Source organism: Salmo salar, chromosome 13, assembly GCF_965601325.2.
Source record: "Salmo salar chromosome 13, fSalSal1, whole genome shotgun sequence".
Taxonomy (NCBI): domain Eukaryota; kingdom Metazoa; phylum Chordata; class Actinopteri; order Salmoniformes; family Salmonidae; genus Salmo; species Salmo salar.
The window spans coordinates 98986553-99007661 of record NC_138303.1 but is presented as its reverse complement, the minus strand read 5'-3'; the positions used below and the strand labels follow the sequence as shown (position 1 = coordinate 99007661).

Below are 21109 nucleotides of genomic sequence, written 5' to 3'. Positions count from 1 at the left end.
CATCCTTTAAACATTCACAGTGGGTTGGAAAAAAGTATGTGAACCCCTAGGCTAATGACTTCTCCAAAAGCTAATTGGAGTCAGGAGTCAGCTAACCTGGAGTCCAATCAATGAGACGAGATACAAAAGTATCTCTAAAAGCCTTGATGTTCATCAGTCCACGGTAAGACAAATTGTCTATAAATGGAGAAAGTTCAGCACTGTTGCTACTCTCCCTAGGAGTGGCCGTCCTGCAAAGATGACTGCAAGAGCACAGCACAGAATGCTCAACGAGGTTAAGAAGAATCCTAGAGTGTCAGCTAAAGACTTACAGAAATCTCTGGAACATGCTAACATCTCTGTTGATGAGTCTACGATACGTAAAACACTAAACATGAATGGTGTTCATGCGAGGACACCACGGAAGAAGCCACTGCTGTCCAAAAAAAACATTGCTGCACATCTGAAGTTTGCAAAAGTGGACCTGGATGTTCCACAGCGCTTCTGGCAAAATATTCTGTGGACAGATTAAACTAAAATTGAGTTGTTTGGAAGGAACACACAACACTATGTGTGGAGAAAAAAAAGGCACAGCACACCAACATCAAAACCTCATCCCAATTGTAAAGTATGTTGGAGGGAGCATCATGGTTTGGGGCTGCTTTGCTGCCTCAGGGCCTGGAGAGCTTGCTATCATCGACGGAAAAATGAATTCCCATTTTTAACAAGACATTTTGCAGGAGAATGTAAGGCTATCTGTCTGCCAATTGAAGCTCAACAGAAGGTGGGTGATAGTACGACAACGACCCAAAACACAGTAGTAAATCAACAACAGAATGGCTTCAACAGAAGAAAATACGCCTTCTGGAGTGGCCCAATCAGAGTCCTGACCTCAACATGATTTAAAATGCGGTGGCATGACAACAAGAGCAGTCCACACCAGACATCCTAAGAATATTGCTGAACTGAAACAGTTTTGTAAAGATGAATGGTCCAAAATTCCTCCTGACCGTTGTGCAGGTCTGATCTACAGAAAACGCTTGGTTGAGTTTATTGCTGCCAAAGGAGGGTCAACCAGCTATTAAATCCAAGGGGTCACATACACTTTCCACACTACACTGTGAATGTTTACACAGTGTGTTCAATAAAGACATCAAATAATATAATTGTTTGTTTATTAGTTTAAGCAGACTATGTTTGTTGTTGTGACTTAGATGAAGATCAGATAAAATGTTATGCACAAATCCAGGTAATTCCAAAGGGTTCACATACTTTGTCTTGCCACTGTATATACAGACTCAGTGTCAGTACCACAATTACAATGTGCAGGGGTAGTTGAGTAACTGTTGCTTCGATGGTGATGAATTAATCTCCAACAATCATTTTAAAAAGTAATACTTTTAACAGGTGCCCTTGTACTTACAGATGTTGTAGTTAGCGTATCTACTCTGTATGCTGAAAGTTCATTCTCCATATTTACTTCAGCTTCCAACAGGTTGACAACTTCACATTCTTAAATTCTTTGCACTAATTGGTATTTTTTGCAATCAGATCAGATCCGCAATAGATCTGATGTGAAAAGATCTAATGTTATTGGTGAAAATAACAATTAGTGGAAAAAATATCTGAATTTGTCTTCCTGCGTAAACGCAGCCATAATGGGGCTAGATTGAAAAGCTACATGTGTGCTTGGAATATTCTCAGTAACTATTAGTTTTTATCCAACTCTTCATGATGCATACTGATATAATAGAATGTTAATACGGTTTCCCTGTTTGAATCAGTTTGGTTTCCCTGTTTGAATCAGTTTGGTTTCCCTGTTTGAATCAGTTTGGTTTCCCTGTTTGAATCAGTTTGGTTCCCCCTGTTTGAATCAGTTTGGTTTCCCTATTTGAATCAGTTTGGTTCCCCCTGTTTGAATCAGTTTGGTTTCCCTATTTGAATCAGTTTGGTTCCCCCTGTTTGAATCAGTTTGGTTTCCCTATTTGAATCAGTTTGGTTCCCCCTGTTTGAATCAGTTTGGTTTCCCTTTTTGAATCAGTTTGGTTTCCCTGTTTGAATCAGTTTGGTTTCCCTGTTTGAATCATTTTGGTTCCCCCTGTTTGAATAACACAAAACCGCACCACTACTCTCAGGAAGACGTGTCGGTCACTCTGTCATAATGTACTTTATAGTGGGAGTAATTCAGATTTAATTAAAAGCAAGACAATGTGACAAAAAGCTATATGAGATATGAGAGCATCTACCAAACTTTGAATCTATCCATTTAATTAATTGGAAATATTCATTTCACTCTACTGTTATGTATAGTGAGAGTTAGCGTTGCCATAGTGCTTCTAGCTATTACAACGGTGCTGTGTTTATATCAGAGCATCGTTGACAGTTGAGCTTGTGTTATATCCTTGTGTTTCCCTCTCTCAGTTGTGGAAGGACTGTATTTGTTTTGGTTGTATTCTGTACCTGTCTTGTGCGGGCTTTATACTGGGTCTATATCAATAGCCTAAACGGTATACTTCTGGTTTAGTTGTTTATGCACTGTCTTATTGGGGACACATGTCTTATTGGGGACACATGTCTTATTGGGGACACATGTTTTATTGGGGACACACACAGAGTATGGTGGAGTTTCCTTTCTAATGACTGGATCTGGCTGAGATGATGCATATGATTAATCTGATGTGTAGGTAACTGAATGTACGTACAGTTGAAGTCGGAACTTTACATACACCTTAGCCAAATGCATTTTACCTCAGTTTTTCACAATTCCTGACATTTAATAGGTCAGTTAGGATTACCACTTTATTTTAAGAATGTGAAATGTCAGAATAATAGTAGAGAGAATGATTTATTTCAGCTTTTATTTCTCTTATCACATTCCCAGTGGGTCAGAAGTTTACATATACTCAATTAGTATTTGGTAGCGTTGCCTTTAAATTGTTTAACTTGGGTCAAATGTTTGGGGTAGCCTTCCACAAGCTTCCCACAATAAGTTGGGTGAATAGTGGCCCATTCCTCCTGACAGAGCTGTCAGGTTTGTAGGCCTCCTTGCTCGCACACGCTTTTTCAGTTCTTCCCACACATTTTCTATAGGATTGAGGTAAGGGCTTTGTGATGGCCACTCCAATACCTTGACTTTGTTGTCCTTAAGCCATTATGCCACAACTTTGGAAGTATGCTTGGGGTCATTGTCCATTTGGAAAACCCATTTACGACAAAGCTTTAACTTCCTGACTGATGTCTTGAGATGTTGCTACAATATATACACATAATATTCCATCCTCATGATGCCATCTATTTTATGAAGTGCACCAGTCCCTCCTGCAGTAAAGCACCCCCACAACATGATGCTGCCACCCCCGTGCTTCATAGTTGGGATGGTGTTCTTCGGCTTGGAAATTGCTCCCAAGGATGAACCAGCCTTGTGGAGGTCTACAAATACAAATTGAAATACATCCACAGGTACACCTCCAGAAGCTTCTAAAGCCATGACATCATTTTCTGGAATTTTCCAAGTTGTTTAAATGCACAGTCAACTTAGTGTATGTAAACTTCTGACCCACTGGAATTGTGATACAGTGAATTATAAGTGAAATAATATGTATGTAAACAATTGTTGGAAAAATTACTTGTGTCATGCACAAAGTAGATGTCCTAACCGACTTGCCAAAACTATAGTTTGTTAACAAGAAATTTGTGGAGTGGTTGAAAAACGAGTTTCAACGACTCCAACCTAAGTGTATGTAAACTTTCAACTTCAACTGTATGTGTGTCTGTGCCCGTGTGTGTGTCTCTTCACAGTCCCTGGTTTTCCATAACGAGTTTTAATGACTCCAACCTAACTTCCGACTTCAATGATATGTACGTATGTGTATCATCATCATTATTATAGCTAAGATAAATGATTTAATAGATATACTTCGTGTGTGTGTTAGTTGACTTTGTGCCATTCATTAGAGAGGGCTTTTTCAATAATAAACTGTTGGATATGAAAGTTCTGTGTTTATGTTTATTGCCTGGAAAATAAGCAGATTTTCCTCCCACGTCCTGTGAGGGTGGAGGTACATTTATGCATTTTCTTTTTCAGTTGAATCACAGAAGATCCATCATGTTTTTCTTCTATGAACAACATGCCAATGTAACATGATGCTATTATAGTAGCATTATTTCATTAGCATAATTGAATAGCATTAGCTAAATTGAATAAACCAGAAATCCACATACAGTGCATTCGGAAAGTATTCAGACCCTGAATGAAGCATGGTGGTGGTGTAAGGGGTGCGTAACTGGTGGCAGAGAAGTCAGACGCAGGAGAGCAGAACTGGGTAATAACCGGAGCAGTTTAATATACAAAACCACCGGCATCCAGAATAACAACGTATGGGTACAAAACCCGTCGCGCACCAGACAACAATGTGCACAAGCACTTACAACAAACAATTCCGCACAAAGATATGGGGGGAACAAGAGGGTTAAATACACAACACGTAATGAGGGAATGAAAACCAGGTGTGTGGGAAAACAAGACAAAACAAATGGAAAATGAAAAATGGATCGGCGATGGCTAGAAGACCGGTGACGTCGACCGCTGAACACCGCCCGAACAAGGAGAGGAACCGACTTCGGCAGAAGTCGTGACAGGTGAGAAGCATGGTGGTGGGAGCATCATGCTGTGGGGATATTTTTCAGTGCCAGGGACTGGGAGACTAGTCAGGATCGAGGGAAAGATGAACGGAGCAAAGTACAGAGAGATCCTTGATGAAAACCTGCACACCTTCCAACAGGACAATGACCCTAAGCACACAGCCAAGACAACGCAGGAGTGGCTTTGGGAAAAGTCTCTTAATATCCTTGAGTGGCCCAGCCAGAGCCCAGACTTGAACCCAATTCAACATCTCTGGAGAGACCTGAAAATAGCTGTGCACTTCCCATACGACATGACATAGCTTGAGAGGATCTGCAGAGAAGAATGGGAGAAACTCCCCAAATACAAGTGTGCCAAGCTTGTAGCGTCATACCCAAGACTCAAGGCTGTAATCACTGCCAAAGGCGCTTCAACAATGTACTGAGTAAAGGGTCTGAATACTTATGTAAATGTGATATTTCAGTTTTTTTTTTTTTTTAATACATTTGCAAAAGTGTCTAAAAATCTGTTTTTGCTTTGTCATTATGGGGTATTTGATGTAGTTTGATGAGGGGGGGGAAAAAAACAATTTAAATAAGGCTGTAACGTAGCAACATTTGGAAAAAGTGAAGGGGTCTGAATACTTTCTGAATGCACCCTACCTCTTAGACAACTGTGAAGTGTCCACAGCAGAGCAGCTACAGGTGGCCTACTATCATGTCACATAGGTTCTAGTGTAGGATAGGACAGTTTACATGCTGGAAACGAGGCTTACTGCTATTGCTCTTTCCTACGGGAGAAGGCTCTTTCCTCGCTCGCCTAAATATTCAGTGCTGCAAAGAAAAGGTTCCCACAGTGCATGTTCGCGACTGCACACTCCATTTCATCTCCGAATTTAGTGCTCTCAGGCACATGTTTATATGACCATTTGTGACTACGACTGATAACAAAACTGCGTGTTTCAGTCAATTATGAAATTAGAAGAAGACGGAATCTAAATCCAACAGGCGCTGGCTGGCAACGAGGTATTTCATTTTTCTGTCTGACGATTGATCAGAGACCGCTAGGGGGGGGGGGGGGGGGGGGATTGGGGAAGCCAGTTAGGGAAGGGAAGGTATCCTCCATTTTATAGGTTGTGGGGAACAATACAATAAAACACTGTTTGGGAAAGTGAGCTGTTATCAGTGACCTACATGTGAATCTGTCGCTGTTGTGAAAGTATCATGGAAGAAATTACATAACATATTGACAGGGTAGGTGTTAAATACCCAACCGGCCCGCGATAGAATGTAAAATGTAGAACTACATGCTAGCTACATCGTTTTTATTCAAGGCTATGCACTAGGCAAACACATTCACCATCTATCTATGCAGTCATCACAAAAATATAAATTTTCTTGGCTCAATCTGATGCACGTGCAAATTGACTGAGTTAGTGAGTGATTGTTGTTGTTGTACTGAGTGGCTGTAATAAATAGTGTTTTATTGGTCGTCCTTGGCAATTTGCATTCCCCAGCTTTGTAGACACGGGAGCTGTCCAGTAGCCGTGGTGCTGAAATCAACGGCTGCAGAACATTGGCCCAATGGGCTTTTCGACGCTTATCCAGTGCTGAAATTATTCTGGCTCTAGATACATACACCTTTCTGTTTACATGTCAGTTAATTCAAGACTTTTATAAGTGCAATTATTTAAGACAGCCTTACGTTGGCTACTAGCCATTCAATGTTAGGTTAATCCGGAAGAGGTAACTGCAGTCTCAAATTGTAAAAACAGGTAACATAATATTGTGTCTTTCTTCTGTAGATTAACCCCCGGACCTGACTTTGGCTTGGTCTTATCATTCGTAAGTGTGGCATTGGAACAGAACAGCATTCCTGTACTTATATTTTGAGTTACAGTAATTCCCTCAAATATCTCAGGACAGGTTTTACATGTTCTGCTTCAGGTGGTTCTAAAACACTTCTACCTCCTTCCATTTCCTGTCTCACCGTTGCCAGAGAGTGGAGATGTTTAAAATGGTCTTTGTTTACAGGAGACACCATGAGGAAGTGCAGTCCCTGGACGTTTCTCCCTATCATGTACTCTCTCTTCACAGCTGCTGGACTCTGGGTTGTGTAAGTGTCTTATTTTTCCTGATCTTTTCAGTTATCTCACGCACCATTCGGCTTTACAGCTGTGTGTGACTTTAACTTAAATTACTTTGGTTACAGGTATTTTATAGCTGTTGAAGATGAGAAGATAACACCCCTGAGTTCAGAATACAAGTAAGGTGGAATATAAATGAAGAACGTAGAAATATGTTATTCCAGTTATGACCATAAACAATTTCTAAATATTAGATGCAATTTTTCACAGGCGATCTGGAACTAAATCCCCTCCATATATAAGGTACACAGCCTATGAGTACCACCCTAATTGGTTAGTGATCTTTACCGAGGATTCGTGCTTCCTGTCAATACAATTGTCTCTCTCTCTCTCAGCATTGCAGGCAATGCTCCCCCGGCCAGCTGTGTTTTTAGCCAGGTCATGAACTTGGCTGCCTTCGTAGGTAAGCCTGATGCATGTTCTCCTATCTTCTATCATATAAAGTTTACATGTACATGAAAACATAGTCAACATTGGACATTGTACCATAATAATGGCAGGATATGAGATGGAGGAGAGACAAGAATAGAAACAACAGGATGCAAATTATAAAATGGGGAAGTACTGTGTATTGATTTGGATGGATTTACAGTCAGCAGTTCCAGCGGCAGAACATGTAAAGCTCATTACAAACAGTTATTGATAAGGTTAGTATTGAGCAGAAACAAAAGCCTGCACACCCTGTGGGTCCCCAGTACCAGGAATGAAATGGTTAGAGAGACTACAGGACCAGAGAGATCCCTTATGGGTCTTCTCCTTTCAGGGTTCATCATTGGTGTCCTCAGATACCTGCAGCTGAAGCCCCGGGTCCATAAACCCTGGCTCAATATTGGCAGTCTGGTGGCCCTGTCCCTGGCCTGCTTCGGCATGACCTTGGTGGGAAACTTCCAGGTAGGAGTCGTTGGCTCTGTCCAGAAAAAAAACCTTGAGCCTCTAGACACTTCCTCTAGTCCCTAACCCAGCGTTTCCCAAACCTGGTCCTCGTTTTTTGCCCTAGCACTACACAGCTGATTCAATCAATCAACTAATCATCAAACTTTGATTATTTGAATCAGCTGTGTAGTACTAGGGCAAAAACCAAAACATGCACCCCTTGGGGTCCCCAGGACCGAGTTTGGGAAAAGCTACCTTAACCGCTAGACCAGGGCTCTCCAACCCTGTTCCTGGAGAGCTACAGTCCTGTAGGTTTTCACTCCAACCCTGTTCCCGGAGAGCTACCCCCCTGTAGGTTTTCACTCCAACCCTGTTCCCGGAGAGCTACCCCCCTGTAGGTTTTCACTCCAACCCTGTTCCCGGAGAGCTACCCCCCTGTAGGTTTTCACTCCAACCCTGTTCCCGGAGAGCTATCCCCCTGTAGGTTTTCACTCCAACCCTGTTCCCGGAGAGCTACCCCCCTGTAGGTTTTCGCTCCAACCCTGTTCCTGGAGAGCTACAGTCCTGTAGGTTTTCACTCCAACCCTGTTCCCGGAGAGCTACCCCCCTGTAGGTTTTCACTCCAACCCTGTTCCTGGAGAGCTACCCCCCTGTAGGTTTTCACTCCAACCCTGTTCCTGGAGAGCTACAGTCCTGTAGGTTTTCACTCCAACCCTGTTCCTGGAGAGCTACAGTCCTGTAGGTTTTCACTCCAACCCTGTTCCCGGAGAGCTACCCCCCTGTAGGTTTTCACTCCAACCCTGTTCCCAGAGAGCTACCCCCCTGTAGGTTTTCGCTACAACCCCAGTTGTAACTAACCTGATTCAGCTTTTCAACCAGCTAATTATTAGAATTAGGTGCGCTAAATTTGGGTTGGCATGAAGGTGGTAGGCTCTTCAGGAACAGGGTTGGAATGCCCTGCCCTAGACTGTCCCTGGCGTACTTCGTAGGAGTCACTAGTCTTACACAACCCTTAGCCCCTACATCCAGACCCAAAACGTTTGAGAACCACTGACAAAATCTACGAAAACCTCAACTTGGTTTGCAGCAATAATCAGATTTTTGTCAGAGTGTGTAGCAGGCTCACAGTAATGAAATGAAACAGATAAGAGCCGTGTCTGTCTGTAATGTGTCTGGTCCAGCTGTCAAATGACGAGGAGCTCCACAACATTGGGACGTCCATGACGTTTGGCCTGGGGACGTTGTTCTGCTGGGTGCAATCTGTCATCACCCTGAAGGTCAACCTGAGGAACGAGGGCCGGAGGGCGGGCATCCCTCGCTTCCTGCTGTCAGGGGCTGTCACCGCCTGCATGCTGCTCTGTATCCTTCCTCTGGCTTGCACCAGGGACTCACTGTCACTTAGCAGACGTTTTTAAACAAAGAGACTTACGGTAAAATGAGGGCATTACTATGGGTATGTTGGCTGGATACAGCTGTAGTGGTGGAAACCTTTCTTTCACTTATTCAGCCATGTTAAATCAGTGTTTACCATGAAAGAGGAAGCTAGGAATTACTCATTTTGAAAGTACATATTGTAAAGTGTTTGCTTGACCCTTAACACCCCCGTTCAGACTTTGCCCTGATGGCGCAACGTCTTCACATGCACGCGGCGCGGGCGCAATGGGCGCTAGTCATGTTCTTCCTGGGCTTCCTCGCCACCTTTGCCATCGAGTTCAGACACTACCACTTCGAGATTATCTGCACCAACGACCGCGATCCGCCTCTCAGCCTGTCAGAAACCTTCTCCGAGGTGTCAGAGTACCAGTCGGACCAGCTATAGGGCGGCTCCAGAGGACAGAACCAGCTATAGGGCTGCTCCAGAGGACAGAACCAGCTATAGAACTTTGGAGTACTACAAAACAGTTAGGTTGCCTGTGGTTGTCAGTTGGGGGTAATTTACAAAATGAACATGATATTTGTAAGGGTCAAGGGCTCCAGTTTGTCTCTGTTAGTTACTGAAGAAGAGTTAGTCAATCACTACAGCATGTCTGCCTGTTTGAACACAACCTGTGAACGACTGTCTTTCTACAACTACTGTACCTAGAGATGATCTTTCAAAAGCAACAAACTCTTTCCATGAGCACAAAGAAGGCATCATTACCTTTGTCATCTCATCAACAGTAACAGGGGTGTTTGCTAAACGGTTTAATTGAAGATGGATGTGCATGAAGATGGCTGTTTATTATGTAGCTGTGAGTTGTAGGATAGATAACTCATATCTCAGGTTGATAGTGACACTACCCCTCTGACCTTCCTTTCAAATGAATGCAGCCAAATCCTCAATAGAATGTGTGATGGAGTCATCACCACTCCCATTTTGAGTCTTCTCATTCTACCGACAGAGGTGTCCTGCTGCGTTCTCTCCATTTCCTGTCCGTCTGTCTACCTCTATTTTCAACCTGAATTAAGACAAACCGTTTGTGATGAAGCCGATCTCAGCTTCTCTGTGAAGATGAGTAGTACAGTAGTATTATCATCCAGGTACAATGCCATTTTGAACCATATCACTGTTGCAGCCATTAAACACAAGTCATGGGAACCTTTTTCAGTGTTCTCTCTATTTCACATTTCTTAGTACAACACTAGGCTTTATCATTCAAGCATAACTGACAAATGCATCTTAGTGTTGTACTGCTGTTTGTTAGAACATTACAATTATATTTTACAATAAAACTTGCCTTTGCATTCTGATTGACTTGTTGAGTATAGCCCAATCCTGTACATGTTTCAATGTGACTCACTGTACATGATAAAACACTGTGCAGTAATGTAGCATTCAACTTCCAAGAGCCTATTTAACCATATTACAGTTAAAATACCAAGTGATCAGCTTAAATCGTTTTTATTTAAAATGCTTAAAAAAAAGAAACCCTGTCATGTCCCTTAAACGTGCAGTCTGCAGACTGGTACGGCTCTTAGTGCTTGTTACCCACCACCCACCCTGTGCATAGCCTGGATACCCGACTGTTCCTGTGTTCAACAACGCTACACTGGCCAGAGCAGAAACAGACTGGCACCCAGGCTCCCCTCTTAGTGTACTTCCAAAGTCCTTTGATCAATGGCCGACCCTCCCATTCCCCTCCCACAAACAGATGTCATGTGTGGCCCGGTTCCAGTTCGGTTAGTAGCTCATTCCCTTAGCCTCTGAAAGGACTAGATAGGTGAAGGCAATGGCTCCACCTGGCTCTCCAATAGGTTTAGAGGAGCGTCCATCACGTCGCTTTTACCGTTCCAGTCCTTTCATTAGACCTAAGGGCAGCAGGTGCTAGGGGAAGCGGGAACTTGATAGAACAGGGCCAGTGAGTGAATGTGTTCTCCCACTCTCTGGTTGTGTTCTGTTTCTCAACCCTTCTCCCTGAAGTGTGCATTCATTACTCCCCCTCAGATTTAAAAACAATGCAAAGGTGTAAGATATATGGTGAAAACTCCCATGTGAAGACCAATCATTTTTTATAGCCACAAGGGGGGGGGGGGGGGGGGGGCTCGATGAGCATACACTTTGGGGAGGTGAAGGGGAAAATCGGACGGCAGCATCTCTACCCCCTACCCCTACCCTCTTCTCCAGTGTTAAGCGCTGCCCATCACTTCCAGTTGGCTGAAGGTTGTAATGAGGTTATAGTGAGATCTTTCTTCCTCTGTCAACTCCATGTTCCCTGGCCGCACCACTACAGCCACGTTCATACCAGCATCCTCCGCTGCCTTGGCCTCTGCAGGGAGGAACAAAACACACTACTGTAATAGCCTCCTCTCAGTCATCCATGTTCCCTGAGCTACACTAGGATCCCACAACAGCAGGCTTACTCAAGTCCCAGTCATGGTGTAACAGAGGCCCTAACCCTTGGTTTTAAGTTAACATTCTACACAACAAAGGAAAGTAGAACATGTGACATGGAGACCTCATGGTGGTTGTGGTCCCACTAACATGATGGCATCTGCCTTCCCTCAGGGGGAGGCCCTCGCTGCAGTGCAGCAGAGCACTAATACAGTACTGATTTAACTCTCATACAACAGCCTTTCCAAATGCTATTCTGGATTAGTGCAGGGCTAGCTACATGGCTTTGGATATAAAAATATGGTCAATGTATTATTTATCTTCCTTCATGTTAACCAGTAGGTTATTGAGAACATGTGTACATAAAACAGTTCATAATATAGTCAAATAAAAGTTCAAATATGCCTATTTAATATTCTATAAGAAGCAGCTCTACTGGCCTAATGCTGGCTGGGTTGTTTTAGTTCAGGACAAGCCCTTTGACTAGCTAGTGGAAAAATCCACTGTTGAATTCAGAGTAACAGCTAAGGCTGGCAAGGCTTCGGAGGGGGATCCTGCTAGGTAGAAAGGCTCTGGATCAGTCTGATTTATGTAAATGACATTCAGTGTTAAACTAATCCGCCTGCTACAACACTTACCTCGTGTGACATCTGTCAGGAACATGATTTCTTCAGGCGGGCAGCCCATTCTCTCTGCAATCCGCACATAGCTTTTACTTTCTACTTTAGTGCCTATGTTGGTGTCGAAGTGGCCATCAAATAGCTGAAAGGATAGAGAAAATCTGAATTTAGCTGGAGTGTATTACAATGTAGATTAGTGTGTGTGTGTGTTCTAAACAGGTGTATAAAAGAGAAGACTTCCTTACATCTAGTACGTCTCCCTCTACAGAGTATCCAAACAGTAGTTTCTGAGCCTCCACACTGCCAGAGGAGTAGATATAAACCTTCAGGCCCTGTCGTCTCCACCTCCTGATGGACGGTACCACGTCCTGGTACACCCTGGTTCACACACACACACACACACACACCTTAATAATCCTGTCTTTTCATCGGGATGAGTCATCGGGTTTGAAGGTGACATTTGGAAGAAATGCAACAGTACAATAGGACTTGATCCTCCCACAGGCGGTTTGAAGCCATCACCCTGAGCACAATAACAATAGGGCTACACAGCCTGTAGACCTACATTCATGCAGGGAAGAATCTAATCTTGCAATCTGTGCACACATATCTCTGATTTATGTCAACCATGAAGTGAGGTCTATGGGAGATTTGCACTAAGATCGATTAAGGATTCATCCCTCAGACAGTAGTACTCTCAGACAGTAGTAACCTTTAGTCATTTTCAGCAGACGCTCTTAGGTTAAGTGCCTTGCTCAAGGGCACAGACAGATGTTTCACCTAGTTGGCTCAGGGCTTTGAACCAGCGACCTTTAAGTTACAGGCCCAACGCTCTTAACCGTTAGGCTACCTGCCGCCAGTAACCTCCTACATCCCCATCCGTCCAATAGAAGGAACACTCCCAGCTACTTACTCGCCTTTGATTCTCCCGGCAGCGTAGGCCGCCCTCCACATGTGTCCCTGCAGCTGTTTCAGAGCCGTGGACTTCCTGTCCGAAGCCATCTGCCACAGCACGTTGTCCACCACCTCCCTGATGGCTTTCTCCTCGTCCGTGTGCCCAGACTGGTCCAGGGAGTGCTGCGCACACGCTCGGTGCAGACGCAGGTCCTCCTCAACCTAACATGATGACCGGGACAGGACATGTTCATTAGGAAGCAGGGATCGATTACACATTGACAACGCTTGGAGTTGTCCAACATAGATATGTTGACTGACATTTATGGGGCTTGTTTGGTGCATTGATATTTCAAGGCTGGCCTCTGCCCTCCTCTCCATCAACCACTCCCATCAAGGATAGAGACAGGCGGCTCCTGGCAGACAGGAAACTGTTCATTCCAGTCAATTACATATGGAAATCACCATGCTATAATGAGAACTGATCATCGTTCTGCTTTCTCCAATTCAGTAAGCTCATTGGAGAAAAGATCTCAAAGCTCAATTAACAGACCTCCTGGCTGCATCTCTTATTGAGGAACCTAATAATGTTAACTAACTTACTGTAATCGGTTTGTCTATGAATGTAGATAGCGTGTCATGAACTATGTCAGTGTCCATCAACCCCCTGGTTCTGGTCCCTCATATGACCAATCTAGTCAGCTTTCAAGTGCAAGTTTTGATTTTAGGCAAGCTGTCCTCAAAAGGAGTTAAACCACCTTAGTTTGCCAGTCCCTGGTGAAAAAAATGCAGCATCCTGTAGTAGCCAGTGAATATGAGTGCAGCTCTGAAAGCTTGTCTCATCTCCTGCACTCACATCATCCCTTATGACTTCTATGGTTGGTAGCTAATCAAATACACCCATTATCTGTGACCTACATAGCTCATATATATGGGCTAAACCCAAACCCACTGGATTACAGCAAACAATGAAAACACAGGAAATCTAAAATCCATGTAGGCCTAGCTCTTTAGAAGAAAATAAAAACATTGTTTAAATATTTTCCACTGTAAATCCATGCAGTTTAAAACAGATGACAATAATAGTTAGCTACACGAGATGAGGTTGCTATGGCTGTTGACGCCAAACTCTGAACAGCAGAGTCGTTTAATGTACTAATCATACCACACAAGCAATCATTAACTGGTTCAACAAATCAAAATGTACAGGTTTTCAACCTAAATTAATGCATGGGTGTTGCATATTCCGTCAGATTGTGTGCAGTCACTGCTGACTGGTCATCATTGTCCACAGTTTGCAGCAAACCAGTTACCTGTTTCTTAAGGAGATGTACGTCTTGTTTGCATTCATCTTCTTCCCAGTGCGCCGACAGATACTCCTCGAGATGATCTTTGATGTATGGGAATAAAATGTCCTATAGTAGAGAAATAGCACCGTTAGCATGTAGCTAGTTAGCAGTCAAACCACCAGTCTACCAAAAAAAAACAACCACAAAAGCAATGCATTTGTCTCGGTTTGTTGTCCTAGCTACCTTTACAAACGTTATTGGTGTCGTAGTTCCTTCAATATCCAGCAAAAGTGCGGTAGTGTTGTCAGGGATTGAAACACTGGCCATTTTCCTGTCTGAAGCCGTCTACTGTAGTTAGTAGCTAACTGTTAGCTTAGCTATCTAACGTTACCCTGCTATCCAGGCTGGAGAAAAGCGAGCAAACCCTAACAGGGGACTACCAATTCCTTTCCAAATATATTTTTTGGGTTACTTTTCAATTAGCTAGTGTTGGGTAGAGCAGACTCGTCAGCACACATAAAGCAGCCAGACCCATTGAACGTGCTCAAGAGCGTGCATGAGAGCAAAGAAAGTCTTCTGTTTCCAGGAAGGCGTGATAATGACGACCACGAGGGTAAAGCAGCATGGAACGCTACACATAAAATATTAAATGACCAAACATTTAGCTAGGTTAGGAAAATAAAAAAGGACACGGTGTGCTGCAATATAACATTGCTCATTTCGCTACAATAGTTGTATTTACTGGTGGGTCACAGGCATGGGCCATGCGCAGTCGAATGTCCCATTCCACATATTCTAGAACGTGTGAAGCGTTGCATAACCATATCAAGAGATTCTCTGCTCTGTCGTAGCTCATTATAAGGCCAGTGTTTGGGCACAACATGTGTACAGTGCTTTCAACACCTTTGGCTGGTACTGTATGAGTATGACCGGTGTGAAATGGCTAGCTAGTTAGTGGTGCGCGCTAGTAGTACGTTAGAAAAAAAACTTGGTTAGTAGCGTTTAAATCGGTGACGTCACTCACCGTTGGGAAGTAGTTTCCCTTCCTCTGCAAGGACCGCGGCTTTGGTGGTGCCACTGTCTGAAAAATCAACCTAGATGGCGACAGAGCCACATCCGTTTGCGCAGATATCATACTCTCCTTGGTAAATATTACAGTATCTGACAGAAGTGTTTGAAACCTCTTCAGTCACTTTGGTGTTTGTTTGATAATAATGGAAATAATATGCAGTATTTCGTTTTGAGGCAACAAAAATGTAATTTACTGTGTTGCTTTTAATTTTCGAACAAGAATGAAGAAAGTAAAATCAGACATTTTAGAATAAATTGCCATTGGTAAAAAAAATATTAAACCCAGGAAGTTTTTTTGTAATGATGATAATCTGTGATCAGCTTTAACATTACCAATCAGTAATTTACGTAAAAAGTGCTTGTAGCAAAGACAACAGCGCCTCCCTCACTGAGCCAACGCAAACAAACCACATCATCTGCGTCACTCCCCGCCACCCAGTCCGCCCTTGATGTCAGCCATTTTACATAGCAATCGCGACTGAATTCGTCCCAAAAAGTATTTAGCAATCAGGCCTAACGTTAAATACACATTTCTATTTAATAACAAGGTGACATTCGAAAATGGAGACCGAAGGCCAGGTTGACTTCAGTACAGACGAGTTTCCAGAGGGCTCCAAGATAAATGCAAGCAAAAACCAGCAGGATGACGGGTAAGCGGCTTGATGTTAGCCTAGCTAGCTACTTTCAGCAAGAGGAGCTAGCTAGTAGGTGTAGCTAACCAGCTATAGTGTTATTTCTGCCAGCTGGAGACAACTTACGTTCTTTGATTCAAACGTAGCCTGCTATTGGAGTGGTAACACGCTAACGTGTATTAGGTTACTAGCTAATATTAGCCAGTCCCCGTTGTGATCATGCATGCATGGCTAACTAGCTAACGTTAGCAAACTAACTGGCGTCAGGTCATTCAGGCCAAGTACCCTAAGTGTGCAAACGGGGTTGGCTATGTGCTGTGAAACATGTCACCGCGTTATTTGTAGCAAGCTAGTTTAGCATCAGATTGATGTCGTGTTGATTATTGCCGCTCTTTTTTTTTCTCTTGCACTACGTTACTGCTGGTTTTTCGAATTCTGACAGATGAAACAACAATAGTTACACATGTCCTGTACATGCACTCAGTGGCCACCCAAGCTAGAATCTGAAGTGTGTGTAGTAGCTAGTTAGATACAGTTCACTGATCTAGCTGTTGCCTTTATAGTTAACCGTTCTAGACAGTTTGAATCGTTAGGCCTAATCAGCTTGCTGGTGACAACAGCTTGACCTAAAGCAAATGAGTCAGTTAAGAACAAAGTCATAACTAGTGACTCAGGTTGTTAGGGATGTATAACAAGGACGTAGTTATGACTGTTTGATAGACTGCATTTGTCTCCTTGATTCTCCATTTACAGCAAGATGTTCATTGGAGGGCTCAGTTGGGACACCAGCAAAACAGACCTCACAGATTACCTGTCGAAGTTTGGAGAGGTTCTGGACTGCACCATCAAAACAGACCTGATGACGGGCCGGTCCCGGGGCTTCGGCTTTGTTCTCTTCAGAGACTCAGAGAGTGTAGACCGGGTAAGCACTAGAACACTCACTGAGCAGAGAACAGGACAGGCTGTCTCTTCTTGTCTTGCGCTCTTAATTCTAAACAAAATAGTTTCAAGACATACATAGTTGGCATCCACTCACATCACTTGATCACACACACCCTGTTTCACTGACACATTATCCTGTATGCAGGTGTTGGAGCTGAAGGAGCACAAGCTGGACGGGAAGCTGATCGATCCCAAGAGGGCCAAAGCCATGAAGGGGAAGGAACCGCCCAAGAAGGTGTTTGTCGGAGGCCTCAGCCCAGACACCCCAGAGGAGGAGATCAGGGAATACTTTGGCGCTTTTGGAGATGTAAGAGAGTGACAGAATGAGTGCACTGTCAACGTATTCATATGTTTTATTCTACGTTTTTTGATATGGTAAACCCACACTTTTAGGAAGCTGTAAGTCCACTGAGCGAGTGTGGCAATGGAGCTAGAGCTGATGCTATTGTATAATTTACCGCCTTCACGTGGTACAAAGACTGAGAGATACGCAGAATTGTGTGATTACTGTCTTCATAGCCACTGAGAGAAACTTTGTTTCCAGATTGACAGCATCGAGCTTCCCATGGACACCAAAACCAACGAGCGACGTGGGTTTTGCTTCGTGACCTACTGTGAGGAGACTCCTGTTCAAAAGCTGTTGGAGTGCAGATACCACCAAGTTGGGAGTGGAAAGGTAGCTGGATTCCGCTTATTCACAATGACCATTTGAAAGATGTTACACATCTTGCGCTGATAGGCAAAGCTATTATTTCTATGCTATTTAACCAACTTAGTTTAGACGGCCATTTTGAGGAATGTTGGCAGTCAAATAACATGCGACTGTAGGTACTTTAAGAAAGTGTCATCACTGTTTTCCACAAGTGTCTTGGTTAATGGGCTGATTTCTCTGCAGTGTGAAATCAAAGTGGCCCAGCCCAAAGAAGTGTATAGACAGCAGCAACAACACAGAGGAGAGAGGGGAGGCTACGAAGGAGGGAGAGGAGGTGGAGGATACAGGGGCCGGGGACGAGGAGGTACATCTACCCTATGACACTGAAGAATGCAAATCATTTTTTATTCTATCATTATTTATTCTTCCAACAAGGAATTTCTCATGTGGCATTTGACACATGCAACAATGACAGTACTGACAACTGAAAAGGGCATGGATTACAGTACATTGAAAAGAAAATCAAGACATACAAATGTCTTTGACACTACAATATAGGCTTGTCACACTGAACCTCTCCATTGTCTCTGTGCAGGACAGAGTAACTACAACCAAGGTTACAACGGCTACTACAGCCAGAACTATGGTAGCTACGGCAACGGATACAACCAGGGCTACAATGGCTACGCAGGCTATGACTACTCTGGCTACAACTATAATAGTTATGGTTATGGACAGGGATACGACGACTACAATGGTAAGCTACACTATTGATGCCAACTATCGAAACAAGCAGTGCCTTTCAGCCCCCAACAACAACTCATGTACTTCTAGCTAAGACAACAACAGGTGGAAAAAAGTCTCCATGTATGTAATCAATAGCTCTGGAAAAAAAATAAAACAGATGTCTGTAATGCTGCCTGCCTTGGGTCTCTTTGCTCTGGTGCATGTTTGTGAGGGGTCCTCCATATCCAGGCAATGCACTTTTATTTTACAGGGAACACTTGCAACATTAATGATCATTCAGCCCATGTAAAGTTCTAAGATTGCATTTGTATCGCACACACTTCTGAGAGTACTTGTAGTTCAATTCCTGGGTATATAAAGTAAAACACAGCTGAGCTGTATAGAGTTTTTGGTACATATGTCTTGACTCATGATTGTGCATCTCAATACTGATACAAAAACATTCCATTTGAAAGTCCAAGCAAAAATAACACAACTGGGTAAACAAACACTGCAGAATACATCCTACTGATTATTTGTCATTACTGCTACCCAAAAAAAGAAAAGTGAACTTGAAAAAACTCCCATGCACCATGACTCCCATGTCAACTAAACTCCATTGATAATACCTTGATAGGATTTGCTTTTGCTACGTTTTTGTTTAGTTAGCCTGTGACACTCATCTTCCTGACCTCTAACCCTTGACCTTCCCATAGGCCAGCAGAGCAGCTATGGGAAGGCCTCTCGAGAGGTCACAACCCACCAGAACAACTACCAGCCTTACTGAGCTGATCTGATCCAACAAGACCTGCTTAGAATTCTGGTAAGACCACACTCCCACCTAAGGCTTGACTTTTAAAACAAAACTTCAAAATTTAAAGATCAATAGACACTAAACAATTACTCTAAAACCTATCATGAGAGAAAGCAAGTGGTTACTATTACGATGCACACCCCCATTTTGACATAAAACTAAAAAGTCATGTCTATAGATCTTTAATTGCAAAAATGTTTGCAGCGTTTTATTTTTATTAAGCTCTCCAGAAAAAAACGTAAGCTTTTTTTCTGTAGATTCTCCTTTTTTCCCTTGCTTTTTAACAGGTGTTCATAAGGAAATAACATAAAGAGACTTGATAGCATTGTTAACAGGTAAAGTACTGCTAAGGGTACAGAGTAAAGACCTATCCTTAGTTTTCCTTTTCCTAACTCTGATGTTGTACCTTGTTTGTACCTGCCAGCGGAGACTTCATTGCAGGCCGTGTGTCGCCTGATCACGACAATCTCTGGGCGACGCACATAGCGGGCAGAGAGCACGGCATGCACAAGAAAACGCTGTCCTGTGGTATGGTCTCTTCACACTTCCTGTAACCAGCGATAAACAAAAAGAAACATAAGAGAAAGGAAATTAATCTCTTTTCAGTTTTTAAAGTGTTTGCTATAACAATTTGTCTGAAATTGATTTTTTACAGGATATTAATATGAAAGTGTAAAAATGTACTTTGACTTGTATTTGTGTATTCTCTTAATTTTAGTGGTCTTGTTTCAGTTCTGGACCTTCAGTGTTTTTTCTATAATGAACCCCTTTCTTAAATTGCTAAAACTCATAATGATTGCTTTTTCTTTATAGCCCTTAGAGAACTTCACTTGATAAACACCCAAAAACTTTTTTTTTTTTTTACTTAGGTGTTAAAGATCATATGTAAACCAGCTTTATGATGCCATAAAAAGCTGACAACTCAAAATATATTATGAGCTATTTGTGTATCTGGCTTTAAATGTCCAAATTTGTTAACTTTTAGTTAGGGTCATATTTGGGCTTGCTCCTTAATGGTGAAATTTACCCACCAATTCATTGGAGCTGAAGCTTTTGCTGGCCAGTGAGCTGTTACAGGACACGCTACAGAACCTTGGTGAAGCCGAGTTCTACACATGATCTTTAAAACGGAATGGAGAAAAATAAACTATTAATAGTTTAAGTTGACGACACAAGCAGAAGTTAAACAGTGAAACATGGACGTGCAAGGTTCACTGTGCCCTGCAGAGCTCCAAAGTTGGTAACATCTACTGTGTTGTGTTGTGTCCTTGTTTGCAGACGGGCTGGCTGGAGAATGACCCTGTACCCAGGTGGAAGCTTTGGGGTGCTGAATCCTGTCCTGTCCTCAGATCAGCTCATGTTTTAAACACCAGGCCCTTATTTCGTTGTCCTCCTCTTCCTGAGTTGAAGCTGGCATGCAGCGTGTCTGACTTTGTAAATAGCGAGGTTGCTGTTTCTTGGTTCCAGTCCCCCCCTTCCCTTCATCTTGTAGGTCTAGGTTTCATTTCATCGTGATTTAATGTGTTCTTATTACCTTGATTTTCAACTTGTCCTGCTTTTGTTTTAAACTTGGATTTTCTGCCGTTTTTTTGGATAAAGGGATTATTAAAGAGGGTACAAAACTCAAATGAGCTTGACTTTGTAGTACTTGATATTCTGTTTTTCATTTCATAACACCGACTATAGCTGCCGCGTCATTCTTTGACGTGAACATTTAGACCTGTAGGTACTTCAGCCCAGGTGCAGTAATCGTTACACAACTTGATTCACACAACACTAATGTACTAAGAGTGTTTATCGTGACATGAGAATAAACCCTGCCATATTTTCTAGATCTGTTTAGAGATATTATTGCGTATGGAACCTGTCAAATTCAGTCAGTGCGAAAAAGATCAATACAAACCAGACGGTTATATAACATACTGCAGTGCAATACGTTTCAAAGCATAGCAAAAGTTGTTCTATTTGAGAATTGCTTTTAATAGTCTAGAAATACACCACCCTGAAGCTAGTCCCACCATTTTATACATGACGCCATT

General features: G+C 42.8%; 3 protein-coding genes across 8 annotated transcripts; 2 read left to right on the top strand and 1 right to left on the bottom strand.

Annotated features, from left to right (window-relative positions):
- The first annotated feature begins 5325 nt into the window (after window positions 1-5325).
- tmem150c (transmembrane protein 150C) lies at window positions 5326-10353 on the top strand. Its single transcript, XM_014138585.3, has 9 exons — window positions 5326-5625; window positions 6405-6444; window positions 6634-6715; window positions 6812-6865; window positions 6957-6989; window positions 7082-7149; window positions 7510-7637; window positions 8801-8978; window positions 9230-10353. The coding sequence occupies exons 3-9, from the start codon at window positions 6642-6644 to the stop codon at window positions 9436-9438; spliced, it is 744 nt and encodes a 247-aa protein (XP_013994060.1). The 5' UTR covers window positions 5326-5625; window positions 6405-6444; window positions 6634-6641; the 3' UTR covers window positions 9439-10353.
- Window positions 10354-10484: 131 nt separating this feature from the next.
- On the bottom strand, window positions 10485-19614 carry LOC106568328 (enolase-phosphatase E1-like). Of its 2 annotated transcripts, none has more exons than XM_014138583.3 (6): window positions 19477-19614; window positions 14258-14359; window positions 12964-13166; window positions 12296-12428; window positions 12069-12192; window positions 10485-11365 (listed from the first exon to the last, which is right to left on the bottom strand). In XM_014138583.3, exons 1-6 carry the CDS (start codon window positions 19504-19506, stop codon window positions 11226-11228), a joined length of 732 nt encoding a protein of 243 aa, XP_013994058.1. In that variant the 5' UTR covers window positions 19507-19614; the 3' UTR covers window positions 10485-11225. The 2 variants fall into 2 exon arrangements, with proteins under 2 accessions (XP_013994058.1, XP_013994057.1); XM_014138582.3 differs by lacking the exon at window positions 19477-19614 and adding an exon at window positions 14477-15193.
- hnrnpdl (heterogeneous nuclear ribonucleoprotein D-like) lies at window positions 15715-20698 on the top strand. Of its 5 annotated transcripts, XR_001320253.3 has the most exons (9): window positions 15715-15954; window positions 16690-16858; window positions 17024-17185; window positions 17423-17554; window positions 17774-17894; window positions 18126-18287; window positions 18973-19079; window positions 19495-19598; window positions 20349-20698. XR_001320253.3 is itself a non-coding variant. In XM_014138537.3 (8 exons), the coding sequence occupies exons 1-7, from the start codon at window positions 15866-15868 to the stop codon at window positions 19041-19043; spliced, it is 906 nt and encodes a 301-aa protein (XP_013994012.1). In that variant the 5' UTR covers window positions 15715-15865; the 3' UTR covers window positions 19044-19079; window positions 20349-20698.
- Window positions 20699-21109: the final 411 nt, after the last annotated feature.